This window comes from Eutrigla gurnardus, assembly GCF_963514095.1.
Source record: "Eutrigla gurnardus genome assembly, chromosome: 21".
NCBI classification, from domain to species: domain Eukaryota; kingdom Metazoa; phylum Chordata; class Actinopteri; order Perciformes; family Triglidae; genus Eutrigla; species Eutrigla gurnardus.
This window is the reverse complement of record NC_139932.1, coordinates 9,442,738-9,459,445: the sequence shown is the minus strand read 5'-3', so window position 1 is coordinate 9,459,445 and position 16,708 is coordinate 9,442,738. Positions and strand designations below refer to the sequence as shown.

General features: G+C 42.0%; 1 protein-coding gene and 1 pseudogene across 2 annotated transcripts; both read right to left on the bottom strand.

The window, feature by feature from the left end:
• Positions 1–4,914: 4,914 nt before the first annotated feature.
• depdc4 (DEP domain containing 4) lies at positions 4,915–9,749 on the bottom strand. The gene is made up of 9 exons (XM_084038778.1): positions 9,649–9,749; positions 8,752–9,175; positions 8,212–8,366; positions 7,929–8,124; positions 7,496–7,746; positions 7,145–7,287; positions 6,591–6,716; positions 6,306–6,384; positions 4,915–6,185 (listed from the first exon to the last, which is right to left on the bottom strand). Exons 1-9 carry the CDS (start codon positions 9,722–9,724, stop codon positions 5,986–5,988), a joined length of 1,650 nt encoding a protein of 549 aa, XP_083894904.1. The 5' UTR covers positions 9,725–9,749; the 3' UTR covers positions 4,915–5,985.
• Positions 9,750–15,353: 5,604 nt separating this feature from the next.
• On the bottom strand, positions 15,354–16,708 carry LOC311032178 (4-galactosyl-N-acetylglucosaminide 3-alpha-L-fucosyltransferase 9 pseudogene; annotated as a pseudogene). Its single transcript has one exon. The product of its transcript is annotated as a 4-galactosyl-N-acetylglucosaminide 3-alpha-L-fucosyltransferase 9 pseudogene (transcript).

Below are 16,708 nucleotides of genomic sequence, written 5' to 3'. Positions count from 1 at the left end.
TTACGATTATTAAGTTCTGTACAAATCTAAATAATAAATATCTGAATATATATGATTGTTGACTCATGTTTTAGGCCTGCAGGTCTATTTCCCTCCTGCTCTGGAGGAGAGACCCTGCTGCAGTGGTTGGCATCATGGCTGAGGAGATGGCGTGTAGTGGGGTAATAGCAGGTCTTTGCTCCATCACCTCATCCATGACAACAAACACTTCCAGTGTGCAGCAGTGACCTCTCCTCCCTCATTGCTGACACCGTCAGTTCCTTTAAACAACATATACAAACACTTCTTGTAATCATTGTTTAGATCAACTATTCACCACTAGTCATATATTATAATATGTACTGTAATAACTGCTTTCTGCTTGGACGGTTTTGTTTGATTTGTAGCTTAAATATTTAAATTAGCTTCCAAACCTGGCAACCCCGCCGGGCGTCAACTGGATTATCCTGTATCAAAGGGGTGACCCCTGTTTTTGTCAGAGAAGACTTACCTGTCTGGGCGTTACCTGGCATTTCAAGCCCGATATAAGTAGGAAAATGTGGTAAGTAATGCAAAATATGTTTTGGGAAAAACTGTTAATATGGTTATTGTTATTGTTATTGTTGATTATCATGTTTGTTTTGTAGATTTTGATTAAGTGGTTGCAAAACAACAGCAACATGTGCCGATACCAAGCAGAATCTTTGCTTATGAAGAGCACATCTTCCCAGGACAAGACAAGGTAATGGTTTGTGTTGTGGCTGTGCATGCACAACATTACTTTATCTTTTCTGTCTGTCTTGGCATAAATTAGTTTTGCAGATCAAGTTAACATAATTGCAGAATGTAGTATGGATTCATTTTCAGATCCTTATCTTTAACTGTTTTTCCAGAGCTGCAGAGATCACAACGGGAGACTCTCTGACACACACACACACACACACACACACACACACACACACACACACACACACACACACACACACACACACACACACACACGCAATCTCTCTCTCTCTCTCTCTCTCTCTCTCTCTCTCTCTCTCTCTCTCTCTCTCTCTCTCTCTCTCTCTCTCTCTGGAGATTAATCATGTGAAACATATATTTCATATATGAAAACAGTGTCAGTGTCTTGAAGACAAATACAGGCAGATTTGACATAGTTTGACTGACAGTAACTTCATTTCTGCACTCAGCAACAAAAACTAGCTATATGTGAAGTTGCTCTGATCCACCAGAAAACTGGGTTGCTGAAAGTACTAAATTGCTTCTTACTATTAAATGCAATACACAGCAACAACAAAGTTGTTCTGGTTTTACGGCTTTGCCATCAAAGCTGTTCAGTGGCCAGAGCCCACTTCACCTGCTCAAAGGCGACACCTGATGGCGGACGTTGTACATAACGTTCACAACAACATTAGTTTGACATTATGAACCTTGAAGCTTAGATAGACACCTGTACATGTTGGCAGATTAAGTATTTCATATGCAAGCTGAATCTGGGAGGTGAATGAAGTAGATGTTTGAAATACAGAATTTCGCAACTGTAAAGTCTTGAATTACACAAATGTTGATTAAAACAGTATTCCGTTTAAAATTATGCACTGCAAATGCTCAATAATTTTGATGCATTATTTGAGAACAACACAAATATGTAGCCTACTATATACTTTGACCACACTGAATTTTTTTGTTTTCTGCAGGAAAATATTCTTTTGAGGGATTGCGTGAATGCAGCTGACTGGTGCAGCAAAGAAAAATTCCAAGGCAGACTCAAACTTCCTGCTGTCCCTTCGATGGACAAAGTGGAACAAGCGGAGATCCTCAGTTCACTGCAAGAATGGGGAAATTACTATGGTGACGAGGATTCTCCAGCTGAATTCTTCACTTTTGCCTTCGAAAAAAGAGAGGACTACAACAAATTCTGTGCAAAACTTATGGATGCAGCAAACTACAAAGTTTTTGCCAGATTTGAGGAAACAGAGGAAGAGGCTTAAAACAACATTAAAGGTAAGAACTCTGTGTCCGGCCCTGAGAGACACGCTGTCTTGTTTGTGACCTTGCCTCACCTGGAGAAGCACACACTTAATAAGATTAAATGTGAACCTATTCATAAAATTATATGTATTAATCTTACACTGAGGGAATCATAGAGAAAATTCCTTCACACCCACCAGCAGAATTTCCTGGCCAATAAGAAATTCTTTGTGGGGATTGGAAGAAATGTGATGATGCCTGTATGGGTCCTACCTTCTCTTCAAATGTAAACACAGATATCTGTGTCCATGTCATTCTCAGGTCAATGCCTCTCCCTCGCTGACCTCCAGCACAGCCAACGACCGCATCCTGAAGTACAACCTCATCAACGACACCCTCAACATCGTCACGCCAAACGGGGACATCCCAGACTGCCGCTGGAATCGCAGCCCACCCCGGGAGGCCCTGGGCAACTATCAAGTCCTGTGAGTGACATTTAAATCTATGGGTGGCATTCAGACAACGTAAGCAACCTCTAACTGTTCAGGAGGGCCACGTAGCTGCTAAAAGTATCAGTCAAAAGTGAAAGTGTAGCTTCCACAGTTACTTAGCTCTAGCAAGTGTCTATTTTAAAACTAGTGGAGGGTAGTGGAAATATCAGACATCGTTAGTTTGCTGGTTCAAATGTGACTTAAGGGAGAAGCTTTTAACTGTGTCTTATGGTACATTAGACAATCCCACCTGAATCAAGGACATGTTAAACTGTAGAGTTTTATTATATGATGAAAATACCTAAACGACCAATATATGTCATTCATAGCATTGATAGCCAGTGGCGTTTTCTTGCAGAGGCCAAGGGAAGCCAGGCTTCCTCAGTTTTTTCAGATTATAACCATCATTTAATAAAATCACTTTTTTAGCAGTTTCCGTAATCCCTCTGTGATGTGTCTGTCGTCTCCTCCTCGTCTCTCTTCATTAATTATTGAGCGTTTCATGATGTGTAAAACAGCGCCCCTCTAAATGTTACGGGGTGAATGAGCGTTGAAAACATGTTACTGCACCCTGTTGTCTGTGAGGAGCGCTGGCTTCCCTTGGTGGAGAAAAAAAAAAAAGAATGATTGACCAATCAGGTGAGGCTATTGTCACGACACTGCTCCCCTGTGATTGGTCAGGACAGTGTAAAGGGAAGCTGCGAACTCGTTGGCATCAGGCCAATCAAATCACAGTACGTTATTGACCGCAACGTCAATGAAGGAAATAACGGAAGATTCGTTGCTTTGTGTTTATCTCTTGATAAACTAGCTAATTTTTTAAGCGCGATTATGGAAGGTTTATTTAGAGTATTTAGTAAAAAATAATTTTACTAAACTGCCTCTACAACAGCAACTCCGGATTAAATCTGACGGCCGGCCAACACCAAAACTAGAGCCCACGGGAAATAGCAACATATAGACTGCAACATCCGTTTTCCCACCCCGTAAAACATACACTGCTTGGAGGTTGTGTCACTTGGCTTCCTCGGAAATTTTCCCCACGCCACTGTTGCAGCAATTAAGTTCAATGTTTCCTCAGGCAAACACTTTTAGCTCTCTCAGCATTAAGAGTGGCTAAACAGCTGTCTAGTTCAGCCCATAAATGACAGTATTCACGTCGTCAAAAGACAAGTTGAGATCCTTTTCCCCAGCGGACAGGTTCCCTTCGATAGCTCAGTTGGTAGAGCGGAGGACTGTAGATGTTACACCAGAAATCCTTAGGTCGCTGGTTCAAATCCGGCTCGAAGGAGAAGCTTTTAAGCATTTCATAAATTCATAAATAAACTACTATGACATGATACTGATATAAGAAAAGATTCCTGATACAATAAAATACTTTGAGTTACTGAACACATCTTATAGAATAAGAACAGTTATAATCAGGTTTTCACTAAAAAGTCACTCCTTCGATCCAGAATTGAACAAGAACTGAATGATGGCTGGTAGATCCACCACACCCCTCCGCTCTACCAACTCCACGGTCAAAGTGCTGTAGCAATATTTCATTCTGTGTCAACACAATAGCGAGGGCAATGTGGGTTTAGTGCTTAGCAGGGTATTGTTTGAATAAAGCACCTTGTTTACATAATCCATAGTTCAGGGAGCAACAGGAGTTCCCTCACACGTATTTCTTCCCTGCATTATTGCTCCGAATCCCTCTGCGTGTCACCAGGTACGATGAGGAGCAGGCGCAGAGTGAGAATGCAGAGCGTGACCTGCGGAGCCGCTCGGGTCAGTCCCTAGGGTCAAAGGGCACCAAGGGGAGTGCCGGCGTTCGCCCGGCTGCCGCCACCTGGAAGTGAGGTGGTGTTGCCGACTCTTAATGACTTCCAGTTCATTATAACAGGGTCTAACAGTGGGGCACAAGGGGATGAGAAAGAACACTATTTTTTTTTGTTTTTATCCCAGCTTTTTGACGGAGGACTGCTCCCTGTCTCCACATTTCACTGAGAGTTCACAGGGGGCGACAACTCTACCGCTGGAGGGGAGGAAAATCAACAACGTGGTCGTGTGTGGAGAGTTTAAAGGCTTGCGTTTGGCGTTGTTTGTATGAATGACTAACTGAAAATGTAGATGTTATGTTGATGGTGGGGTCAATGTCTCAACAGCAGCAGCGACGACAGTTCCCACCCGAGCTCAAGCTCCCGATTACGTTAAGGAGAACCTTCCCAAAATACTAAATGACAGAATGGGAGAAACATGGACGATAACTTGATAGAGGAAATTCAAAAAGAAGATCGCTCTCCTTGGATGACTGTGGATGGTAGAATGGAAAATACACAAATGAAAAGGAAGTTGTGTTACAAACATGAATGGGATTGAAATCCAACATGAACAAGGATGATCACAACAACCTGAAGTATGCATGTTTACTGAGTCCAGACACGTAAGTATTCAATTATTAGACATCTTTCATTTACAACAATTAAAAAGGCATTTGACCAAGATACTGGCACTAAAAGTATGCTTAAAACCCCTGAAAAATCAAATGTATTATATTAACCTGAGGCTATTTCATTATCGTACCCTTTTCTGCTTTCAAGTTTTCATTTTAAAAATCTTCACAGAAAGATATGTCTTCATCTCCAACAGAAAAGTTAGTGTTAAACCTTATTCAGCTACATTAGACCTGCGTTTACCAGTGTTGTTCGTTAACCACACGACATCATGGCACAGTGAACATGGAAAACAAACAGCGGCTGCCATTATTTCGTTACTCTTCATTTGACGTGCAGAAATACTAATGCCTGATCAAAGTGCACAGCATTACTTCTGCAAACCACACTTCTATTTCCTAAGCATTTCCAGTGTTTTTTTTCCAAATACAGCATCCACACACGGACCAAGAATTACATTGTTTAGTACACAAGTCGTTCACCAGCTGCAGCCTCCAAACAGCCGTCGGAATACTATAAATAATAATCCCTTTTCCAGTTTTTATACTTTGCAAATATTTTATTCTACAGTGATGCTAGGAGAATAAAGCGAACGGCAGGAAATGCCCTCTTTAAAACATTATTAATCTTAAGATAAAATCATAAATGTACAATTAAAATAATGTGTCCTCTCGACACAAAATGGCATCCGCTACCAACAGCTGAAGCCTCCACGGCTCGCGGACTACCGCCGTTAGATGAGCTGATACTTCATTGTTTACAACTTCAAGTGCAAAACCATTCACATCTATAACTAAACCTGCAGCTCCGACTAACAGTCACATAAATGCTTCATTAAAGTGCTGCACGACTGTAAGAATTATGTAAAAAGAAAAAACAAGGTCAGTACATCTGCGACCTTAACTAACGTAGGCCTCTTGTGACTTAAAATCATTTGGGAAGTCTACAGCAATGCAATTTACTTATGAATACCTACACCGATCGATCCCTAAAAAGAGCATAATGTGCTTTAAATTATTATCCAGTGTAAGTGCTGTACCACTGCAAACTGGCTTTGTGAAGTGCACCTAGGAAGTCAAAGCGTTAACCCTCCAGTTGTTTCAGAAGGTGCTGCAGAAATGCTGGAGGAAGACCACGGGGTGATGCTTTTCAAACTCCTTGAGCAGCCTCCTCCTCTCCTTAACAGACAGGGCTTTGCTTGAGGAGATGTCTCGAAGAAGCTGTTTGAGGTTCTCCAGGGTGGTAGCCTCTCGCTGATCCTCATACTCGTGTGGCGCCACCTGCTGGCAGAAGGTGAACGCTACAAGACACAGACGGTGAAGAGGACATCAGTGGTTGGATGGAAGCTTCATGCACAGTGGACACAACAACTTGAAGTTTTCTGGACATGTTGATTATCATTTAGTCTTATTTGACTTACTGGCAATTGAGTCAGGGTCTTTTCCCTGCTGCATAGTCCTCAGTGTTCTCCTCACGGCTTCAATAAGGGATGTGGGAGTCTGTATTCAATACAGGAAGAAGGAGTGAACATCATTTTTCAAATGTTGAATCAAACCAGTCATTTCACTGTTTTTCTATTCTGATAAAGTAACCATTGAATTAAGTTTTTTTTTTGTTACTTAATTCAATGTAATTTTCTATCAAGACCTTCAGGTGATGTGAACATTTTCATTTCTAAAACAGCATGTAAAAAATGGAAGGGTACCTTGAAGAGCTCAGTGCTATTGTCCATGAGGAACAGCACCAGGGTTTCGCTTTGGGGTCGAGTCAGTTCATGATTCTGGACAATTGCTCTCTGAAAAGTGCGGCAGAGCAAGGCCCTGTTATCAATCTGAAAGGAAACACACCAGAACGTCAGATTCAAACACAGTGACCTCTGACCACAGGATATAATACTACAAAATAAAGCTAGACTTTAGTCCAGACAGACAAAAAACAGCAGGCTGCTCCTTAAGTGAGTAGATAAGGCACAACAAAGGAGAGGGTGATAGTTGTGGGGCAGGAAGGAGTGTTTTGAGCCAAATCTACACTACAAGCTCAGCCATCTTAAATCCATTTAGGATCTCATCTTCGAAAGTCATAGCAAGCTATGGGTGAGTGAAGAATCCCAGAGCTGCATCAGATGCTTTAATGACCTCAACAACTAGAAAAGTGTATGTCTGGAGCCCGATTGTGAAGTGTATTGTGTTACCAATAATAACCATCAGCCTTTCAATCACGCTACAACTCCTTCCTCAGCTTTTTTGAGGGAAAAATAACCTGTTTCTGAAGACGGCAAGCATCTGGGTGAGCCGCCGTAGCCATAAAGGTCAGTAGTCTCCGGAGCTCATCCCTCACGCTCGTCTCCAGCAGTCGAAAACACAACTGAGATGCTTTGATGGCATCCTGCATCTTCTCCTCATCTGGAAAAAAAAAAAAAGATGCGGTCATGTCAGGAGGTGAAAAGGATCTTTGCAAAGGATTAATCTTCATGGAGAGACAAAAAAGTAACAACCTTTATGACAGGAAAATTAATTAAAAATCAAAGAGACACTGTCACTCACTTCATTATGTACTCACACTTTGTCATTTGATCTAAACTGTGCCAGAATGGGTAGTCAAAAGTCTCACCAATCAAGTTCAGAATTGCAGCATGTATGTCCAGGTGGCGTCCTGAGAGAAGAGGAGCTTTTTCCTGTCCACTGTAGTACTTGGCTATGGTGTCAAAGAGCAGTCTCTTTTGGCGCGCCTCCTGCTCCGTCTGGTCATCTTCTGAAAAGGCACCGACTCCTTGCTGGCCGAGCTGTTCCCCTGCAACCACAATCAGCTGGTCGGGAAAGAGCTCCAAACAGTCTGCCGCTGCCGACAGCCAGCCATCCATCCTGAAAGTAAAGGGTGATGAAACATACTGTCATTCTAGGGGAGTTGGAATACATGGGCAAACCGTTGTTGCTATCAACACCCCAAATCTTACAAATCACTTTTTCTGTACTTTTGGAATACGCAGAAACAGAATCAGTGTCCACTGTGCAAAAAACCTTAAAGTATTAATCAGCGTACTGACTTGGGCAGATTAAGGGCGTTGGGCAGCTCTCTCTCCAGGCACGTGTTAGAGAAAACCAGGTCCTGGGTGGCCAGAGGAGCCCTGCAGGCCTGGAGCTGAACCCTGGCAGGAGATGTCAGGATGCAATCCAGCACGGGTAACTCTACTTTTTGCAGCAGCTGCAACAGCGTCTGCTGCTTCCAAACCTGATCCACCACTAGGGAAGAATGGAAAAAGTTTTTTTTTTTTTTTTCTAAATATCTGTCCACCATAAACTATCAAGGACATATTTGCTCAGTCTTACCAGCTTTGGACAGAAAGGCAGTCGTTTTGGGGGTTGTGTTTAAAGCTGAAGACAAGGTTGGTCGCAGGTTGATGGTCCTCAGCAGCCTCTCAAACCTCCTGTCCGATGGTCCGACAGCAAGGGGATTAGAGATTGTCCTCAGATCATTCAGCCTCCTGATACAACAAGAAGTATTATGGGGATTAATGAGCACTCAAGTCTCCGTCGAGAAGCTGGACCTTTATATAAAAGGGTGATAAGATTTTGAGGACTATTAGTGCTTACAAACAACCTAACAATTAATTAGGGGTTGGTTTTAGCTCTGAATGTATTATCATTCAACTATAATGCCTTTTGCGACCAGGCAAAGACATAATGAAAAAGATACAACATAATCAAAGATGTTATCCAGAGCATTATGCCAAAACCAATATTATATCTGACATATTTAGGTACTATGCCAAGTACATAGTGTCAATTTATTTTTGCAATCAGGCTTCTACACTGAACAAAAGTCAGTTAAGCCAACCTATAACAAAGGGGACTTAAAGCTAAACTTACCTGGAGCTCTTCTTCCTCTTAAGCCCCTGTTTCTCTGGCGTCATGTTTTCTGTGTCACTATTGCACTCCTTCACAGCTGAGTCGGGTGACACTTTATATTCCAGAAAGCGGTAAAGGCTGCAGCCGCTGTCCTCAAAGGTCACCTCCTTGTCTCTGCGAAACAGCTTCGTGCCCACCGGTTCGAACACCTTGGCCTCCATCAGAGCCTGGCAGAGTCGAGCAGCTTTGAGGCGGGACACTTCACTCGTGCAGAACACCACATTCTGCATCAAATAACTGAGGACCGCGTCCACGGCGTCTGAGCCTGTGAAACATTCGGCATGTACACGTAGATGCCTTCTACAGCGGCGCACCTCCACCTGGGTTTGCAGGGCCTGGATGATGTTGTGCCACAACTGGGTGGCGCCGAAGGGCCCCGAAAAGCCTATTAGGAGACACGGTTAGAGGGAAAGGGGTTAAAACGGGTTGAATCCTAGAAGTAACCTGTTATGATGGAACTCCTACAGGTCCAATGGGTTTTTTAAGTGATTGGATAAGACCATTTACGTACCTTTAAAAAAAAAAAAAAAGTACGTAAATGGTATATAAAAGGTATATTTACTATAGGTTTGCTTCTATTCTACTGTATACCAAAAATGAAAGTAGCACAGTAAACGCTGTATCAACAGTATAGATATGATGATTTATCATCTATCAATTAAATCATATCGGGATATTGTGATCTCATGTTTCCATGATCAGCGACTAACAACACAACCGTTGGGTCTATCTGTCAACACTAGACTCCAACGCTTTAGCGTTTCTTTACGCGACTGCGCGTTGTTCGTGTGGCTGTAGTGAAACACACGCACAATAAGCTAACTTTAAACTTGTTTTGCGTCAATTCTCAGGACTTACCGTTCTGTAAATTCTCTCGAAAACTTCTCGTTTGGCTGTTCAACCTTCTGAAACGAGGAGTCAAATCAACCGCCATCGCGAGCTCTCCCTGTGACGTAAACATCCTCCTTCGTCGTTGTCTTCTTCGAGTTTAATGGCGGTTTGCAAACAACGTTACGGCGCATTACCGCCACCAACTGGTATGGAATGTGAATCAGGATTCTCATTATTATTTACAGATTCTATATAAATAATAAATAAATAAGAATTTAAATAAATACGTATACGTCATATTCTCTCTATCAACTTTGTTCTCCCAAGATACTGAAACAAAAATGAATAACACTTGTCAGAACTAAGGAGATCACGTAAATCATTTCCCAACTTCACTCCATTATCTTACTCGATATCAATTCCCTTCCTTCACCATCGAAGTCCTGACAGTAAAACATATCACGTTCTAAATTATCTTCCTGATTACAAAATCCACACCGTCCTGTACTATGTTCTAATAGGCTAATGTGCTGCTTGAGTAATTTTTTTCAATTTGATTTAAAAAGAAATCTTTGCACAATAATGACAGCCAAGTGGTGCTGTTTTTTTCTTTTGTTTGTTTGTTTGTTTGTTTTTTAATTCTTGAACAACTAATTTGTTCACATAGGCCTAGACTACTTGGTAATCTCATTTATTTTTATTGTGTTAATAAAAAATATATATATTTCAATTTTTGCCTTGGTCTTTTTAGTTTGTTTAGGGACCGTTCTGGATTTATGGAATGGACCACCGGAGGAAAATAGGGGGTTATGTCTTAATATTCTTTGTTGAGGGGTGGGTCACCCAACAATTTTTAGTCTGAGGGGGGGGGGGGTTCCTCAACTTTTGTCATGAAAACAGCAACATTTCAAAGTGCTTTAACCTGCTCTGGAGCAGGTTATATTCCTGATAAGAGATCAACGTAAAGAACTGCCTACTGACCAATCAGCTCTCTTGGAAAATGGCATCAGCATAAGAAGCTCAGTGGATCGTGAGAGGGTCTCTTAGGAGAGCTAGTGTTCAGAGACCAATGTTTTATATGAGAGATAGAGATTCTCATCGGAGGGAATGACTTATCTGTGTCAGCGTACAGCCTCCACTTGGCCAATACTTCAGAGTACATGAGGTACTTTGACTGGAGAAGCAGATTTGAAGTCAAATTGTCTTAGTTTGGAAGGGAACATGCTTGCCAAACATGTAAATACTTACAAAACCACAGGGAGCACCAAGCTTTTCATGGTCTCAACAAATGGTACTGGGGTTAAGTTGTTGTGATCGCACACTTCAAAATTCTGCACATTGTGTCTTTACTTATTTCATTGCTGAAGTTGTTAAGGGCCGCTGTGGCTCAGAGGTAGAAAGAGTCGTCCTCAAGTGTTTCTAATACCACTCCATCGGGTGTGAATGAGTTCATATCCTGATCACATGTGCAAAACTCTAACCTCAGGCTCAGTGCCGTGAGTGAGGTATGTCTTGTCTTAGTTTTTGTCTTGTGAATTTCCTGTTTTATTTCAAAAAGTAAGTCAAAGAGCAATACAGACGTATTCAGTCAGTATTGTATTAACCCCCAGTTCTTTGTTGGAAGTCCAAGGATAAACCGGAGAACTCTTCAGTTCACAGATATAGTATTTATTCAGGTCACAGGTAAAGGCCTGGGCTCGGAATGGCAGAGCTCCCGCAGGATCTCAGTCAGAGTTGGCCCCGTTTCTGGGTGCTGGTGGTCACAATTTATCTTCTTGGGCTGCGCCTGCCCCGTACAGAGGTCAAACTTGCACGCAACCGAGCCTTACTGGTCAGTTATCTCTGACGTGAACTTATAAGGAATGTAATATGAAACCTGTGTGAGTGTTGTCCTTGAGGTGTGTATCTAGCAAACCTAACTGTTAGAACAAAGAGGGCCTTGGATGGGTTCCGATGGGCGTATCAGGTTAATTGTCACAATGATTTAATGAGCAAAACCAGTGATATATTTGAGTTCAGTGAACAAGTATGAATCTAAAGAGCCAATTCTAACAAAGGTACACAGCTCTTTGCTAGCAAGTTATGTTTACTGTACAGTGTGGAACAAAGCACCCCCCCCTTCTTAAAATGCTTCTCTAACAGAAACGTGTGTGAACGCACATTCAGACATGCTTCTGTAGGTCTTTTAGCAACGGGTAGATCAGCCATGCTAAATAAAGTGACAGGCTGCCTAACATGTGTAAACAGGGCAGTGGTGAGACAAGCAGTGATGAGACAGGCAGTGATGAGACAGGCAGTGATGAGCATGTTTCTGTAATGTAATTATATTTGTGGTTCCCAGAGAATATATAGTCCAGTCAAGTTTGAATCATTAACATTCTCTAAATGACTGAGTAATATTGTATATATAAATTAGAGCAAGGCAAGGCAACTTTATTTGTATAGCACATTTCATACACAAGGCAGACTCGAAGTGCTTCGCATCATAACATGTCATACAATAAAGTGAAAAAATAGAAGAATTAAAAGAAAATAAAGGCACAATTAAAATGCATTACAGAAAGACAAGGACAATAAAAACATTTTTGCAATAATTAAAAACAGTGCAGACATTAAAAGATTTAGCAGAAAGCTATGGCGAACATAAAAGTTTTCAGTTTTGTTTGTGGTGGTCAGAGTTGGGGCAAGTCTTACATCTTCAGGAAGTTTATTCCAGCTATTTGTTGCATAGTGCCTAAATGATGCTCTCCCGTGATTTGAGTTTACTCTGGGAATCACTAACAGATTGGTCTCAGAAGATCTTAGTGGTCTAGCAGGCTTATGTAGTGGGAGCATATCAGTGATATACTTCGGCCCTAGACCTTGTAGTGATTTATATGTGAGCAGGAGGATTTTGAAATCAATCCTCTGACATACAGGGAGCCAATGTAAGGATTTAAGAATTGGTGTAATGTGCTCACATTTTTTGGTCTTTGTAAGAACTCTAGCAGCAGCGTTCTGAACAAGCTGTAGCAGCCTGACAGTTTTTTTGGAAGATCTGCAAGGAGACCATTACAGTAGTCTAGCCTACTAGTAATAAAGGCATGTACAAGTTTTTCTAAGTCTTGAGCTGACATGAGCCCTCTAAGTCTTGCTTCATTTTTTAGGTAATAGTAGGCTGATTTTGTTACTGATTTAACGTGACTGTCGAAATGTAAATCAGAATCCATAATAACCCCAAGATTTCTGGCTTTGTTTGAGGTTTTCAGGGACAGAGAGTGAAGGTGTTGAATTACTTTAAACCTTTCTTTTTTAGCACCAAAAACAATTATCTCAGTTTTATCCTCATTTAGTTGTAGAAAGTTTTGGCACATCCAGTCTTTGACTTGCTCAATGCATTGGCACAGAAGATCTATGGGGCGATAGTCGTTTGGTGATAGCGCTACATAGATTTGGGTGTCATCGGCATAGCAATGGTGGTCAATGTTATTATTTTGCATGATTTGTCCTAGTGGGAGCATGTAGATGTTGAATAAAGTCGGCCCCAAGATTGAACCTTGGGGGACTCCACACGTTACATTGGTAGGTTCTGATACAAAGTCGCCAATGGAAACAAAATAGTTCCTATCTTGTAGATATGACTTGAACCAGCTCTGAGGTCTAATAGCATTAATATTGAAGTTTTGCCAGAGTCTGTGTTAAGACGGATGGCATTTACAACTTCAATAAGGGCCGTCTCGCTGCTATGAAAAGGTTGAAATCCTGACTGGAAGTTGTTGTGGCAGCCCGTTGAGGCCAGGAAGTGATTTAGTTGTTGGAGGACAACGTTCACAATTATTTTACTTATGAAGTTTTGAAGGCCTTTGGGAAATTGCCTGATTGAATGGAGTTATTAACTATTTGCAATGCGTCTGTTGATAGGCAGTCAAAAACATTCTTAAAAAAGTTGGTAGGTAAAGCATCAAGGCAGCAGATGCATGATTTTAGATTTGTCACCGTTTCCACTAGAGTTTTAGAGTCTATGGCATTAAAGCTTGCCATCATTGCTGTGTTACTTTTGCCTCAACAGGGTGGTGATCCAACTTTTTTGTTTGAGATATTGATGCCGCATCTGATGACTTCAATTTTATTAGTATAAAAGAATGCAAACTCATTGCATTTCTGCGTGGATTGGAATTTAGCTGGTATTTGTGTTGGGGGGTTGGTGAGTTTGTCAACAGTTGCAAATAGGGTTTTCGCCTTATTAGTGTTGTTGTTTATGATATTGGAAAAGAATGTTTCTCTCACACTTTTTAAGACTAAATTGTAAGCTCTCTTTATAGATGTCATGGTGAATATGAAGTTTAGTACTCCGAGATAAATTTCCCTCACTCTTATTATCATATCATTCATTTTCATGAGCACTAGCTAATCTAATTCAGCCGTAATATTGTATCTATTTTATCAGGAGAGGGCGATATATTGGTGGAAAAATAGGCGACTGAAACTCTTGCCTCTTAACAGGGGCTCAACAACAACCACCCACCCAACGCCCAAAAAGCCCTCGGACCGGTTTATCCAGCTCCACCAGTATTGTACAGGTGTTTTTCAACTTCATATTTTTACAGTTTATTACATAATTTGGTGTAAATGTTATTGGCTGTATATTGAAAGCTTTTCTGCCAGTCCTTTTGCAATATTTCTACATGTACGTCAGGATCAAACTCATACATACACATTCACACCCGATCGGGGGTAATTTGGGGTTGAGCCACAGCCACCACTATAACAACTTCAGCAAAGAAATAATTAAAGACACAATGTGTAGAATTTTGAAGTGTGTGATCACAACAACTTAACCCCAGTACCAGGGGCGGACTGGGAGACTTTTTCAGGCCAGGAGTCAGTCATGTAACCAGGCCACCCTGGCCTTGCCCACACGCGCACGTTCACGCCCACACCTACATGCATTGGCACGCATGTACACGCACATGCACACACACACACACACACACACACACACACACACACACTGCATTCCAAATAGAAGTTCAAATATGGGACCTATGTACAAACTAAGTTAGGAATATACAGTAACTTTTGTGTTTGGGGCCGGGCTGGTAAAGTACAGTAACAACAATCCTCAGCAAAATCCACTAACACACTTACTAGAAGAGAATAAAGGTTTAACGCAGTGCCAAGGTTACTTAAACATCATATCATGTGCAATGTCAACTGCCTCTTTGGCATAATTTGTATGTGTAGCCTACAATATAACCTAATAAACAAAGACAACAAAGTCCAAATCAAACAATTAATCAGCTATGAGGGGACAGCCTTTGAATACATGTTCACAGAACATGCACACACTGATAGACGCAATGTATAATACAGTCCGAGAGTATAGTTCCTAATAAGCAATCACATAATATTGACTCATATTCTAATATAGGCCTGAATAAATTTGTCAGTTTACGGCATTTGGCCGCATCCTCCTCCAGCGCCTTTCTTTTTTTCTCTCTCTCCCTCTCGGCACCGCCTTTTCTTTTTTTTTTACCCGGGGAGTTGGGGTCCATGGTTTACAGTACTAGTCGAAGCCTCGACTCTCCCTCTCTGCTCGGCGCTCGCTACACACACACCGCGACTGCAGCATCAGTGTCACACACAGCCCTTCCTCCGCACGCTGTCTGTGTGGTTGATACGGACTGTTGGGGCGGGTGTTAATCAAAACAAACCAATCGCCTTGTCCTCCTCACATGCTACTGGCCTGAGTGGCCTCTGATTGGCCAGGCCTGCATCTCTGACTTAGAAAAAAAAGTCAGATAGCCGCGGCGCCAGCTGACCGGCAGACATAAAAAAAAAAAAAAAAAAGAGAGAGCGAGACGCAGGCCAGTAGGCCAATCATAGGCCGGCGCTTCGGGAAACCTCCCGGTTCTCCCGATGGCCAGTCCGGGCCTGCCCAGTACCATTTGTTGAGACCATGAAAAGCTTGGTGCTCCCTGTGGTTTTGTAAGTATTTACATGTTTTGCAAGCATGTTCCCTTCCAAACTGAGACAATTTGACTTCAAATCTGCTTCTCCAGTCAAAGTACCTCATGTACTCTGAAGTATTTCGGTCAAGGTAGAGAAGCCTCTCAGCCAGCTCCTTTGGAGTGGAAAAGTCATCTACATGAATGAAGGAGTCAGCTGGGATATGGTCCTCGTAATTTTGTCTTGAAGGGCCCAGAACTATTGGTACACTTCCTCTCATCATAGGTTTGTATAACTTCTCTGTGATGTAGTCTTTGTAGACAGAGTTTTCAAAGGAGAGGTAGAATTTACAACTAGAAACTATCTTTGAAGAGTCTTGGTCACTTGTATGTTGGCCAAAGGCCTTTCCATAAGCATCAATCTTGATGTGATCCTTCAGTTTATTGTAAAACTGAACTCTCCTATGTTGCAAGTTCCAGTTGCTCACAATCCAACACACCAATTTGTCCTTTGCTGGCAATTTGAAGCTTCGGTCTTCAGACTTCACTGGCAACAGATACCCATAACGCACGGGAATACTTGAATCAAGGCGATAATTGCACGTCAAGTTAAATACGTCATCAAGTTGAGGGATTCGACCCGAGTTTGCAGGTGACTCCATATTTGACCACACCCATTTCTGAAAAAAAGGACGCGGCACGGTCGGCAAGTTTGATGTATCTCCATGTAATTCCCTGTGGTGGAAGAGAACTCCGTGGGCTTTATGGAAAAGTGCCTTGTCGTCCGTCAAGTGGCATCTTGTGATATTGAAATCATTGCAGCTGAGATCATATTTGTAGCCAAAAGGCCACATCCAGATCAGTACAATGGTGTCAGGCTCAGCGTCCACTTCTGCTGCCGCCTGGATCTTCTGGGTGGGACTGGGATGTGGGTCAATGTGCAGCTCTGTAGAACTGTTGGGGTTTGAATCCTGGTTCTGTGCTCTCTCTGCACACAGGAATTTAGGACAGAACTGGCGGCCTCTCTCCGTGTTAATGCCAAAATTGGGGTACTTCATGTCGGGGTTGTACGTTATGAAAAGGATGAACAAGAACAACACCACCAGGCTGCTGAAGAGAAACAGCCGCAGAGACATCCGGTGGCAGGCTGAGGAGGTCAT

Coding starts and splice junctions, on each gene's coding strand:
- depdc4 (XM_084038778.1), bottom strand. CDS start 9,724: ATGGCGGTTGATTTGACTCCTCGTTTCAGAAGGTTGAACAGCCAAACG. Junction 7,288..7,495: donor TGCAATTCTGAACTTGATTG/GTGAGACTTTTG, acceptor TTTTTTTTCCAG/ATGAGGAGAAGATGCAGGAT. Junction 6,717..7,144: donor CTTGCCGTCTTCAGAAACAG/GTTATTTTTCCC, acceptor GTTTCCTTTCAG/ATTGATAACAGGGCCTTGCT.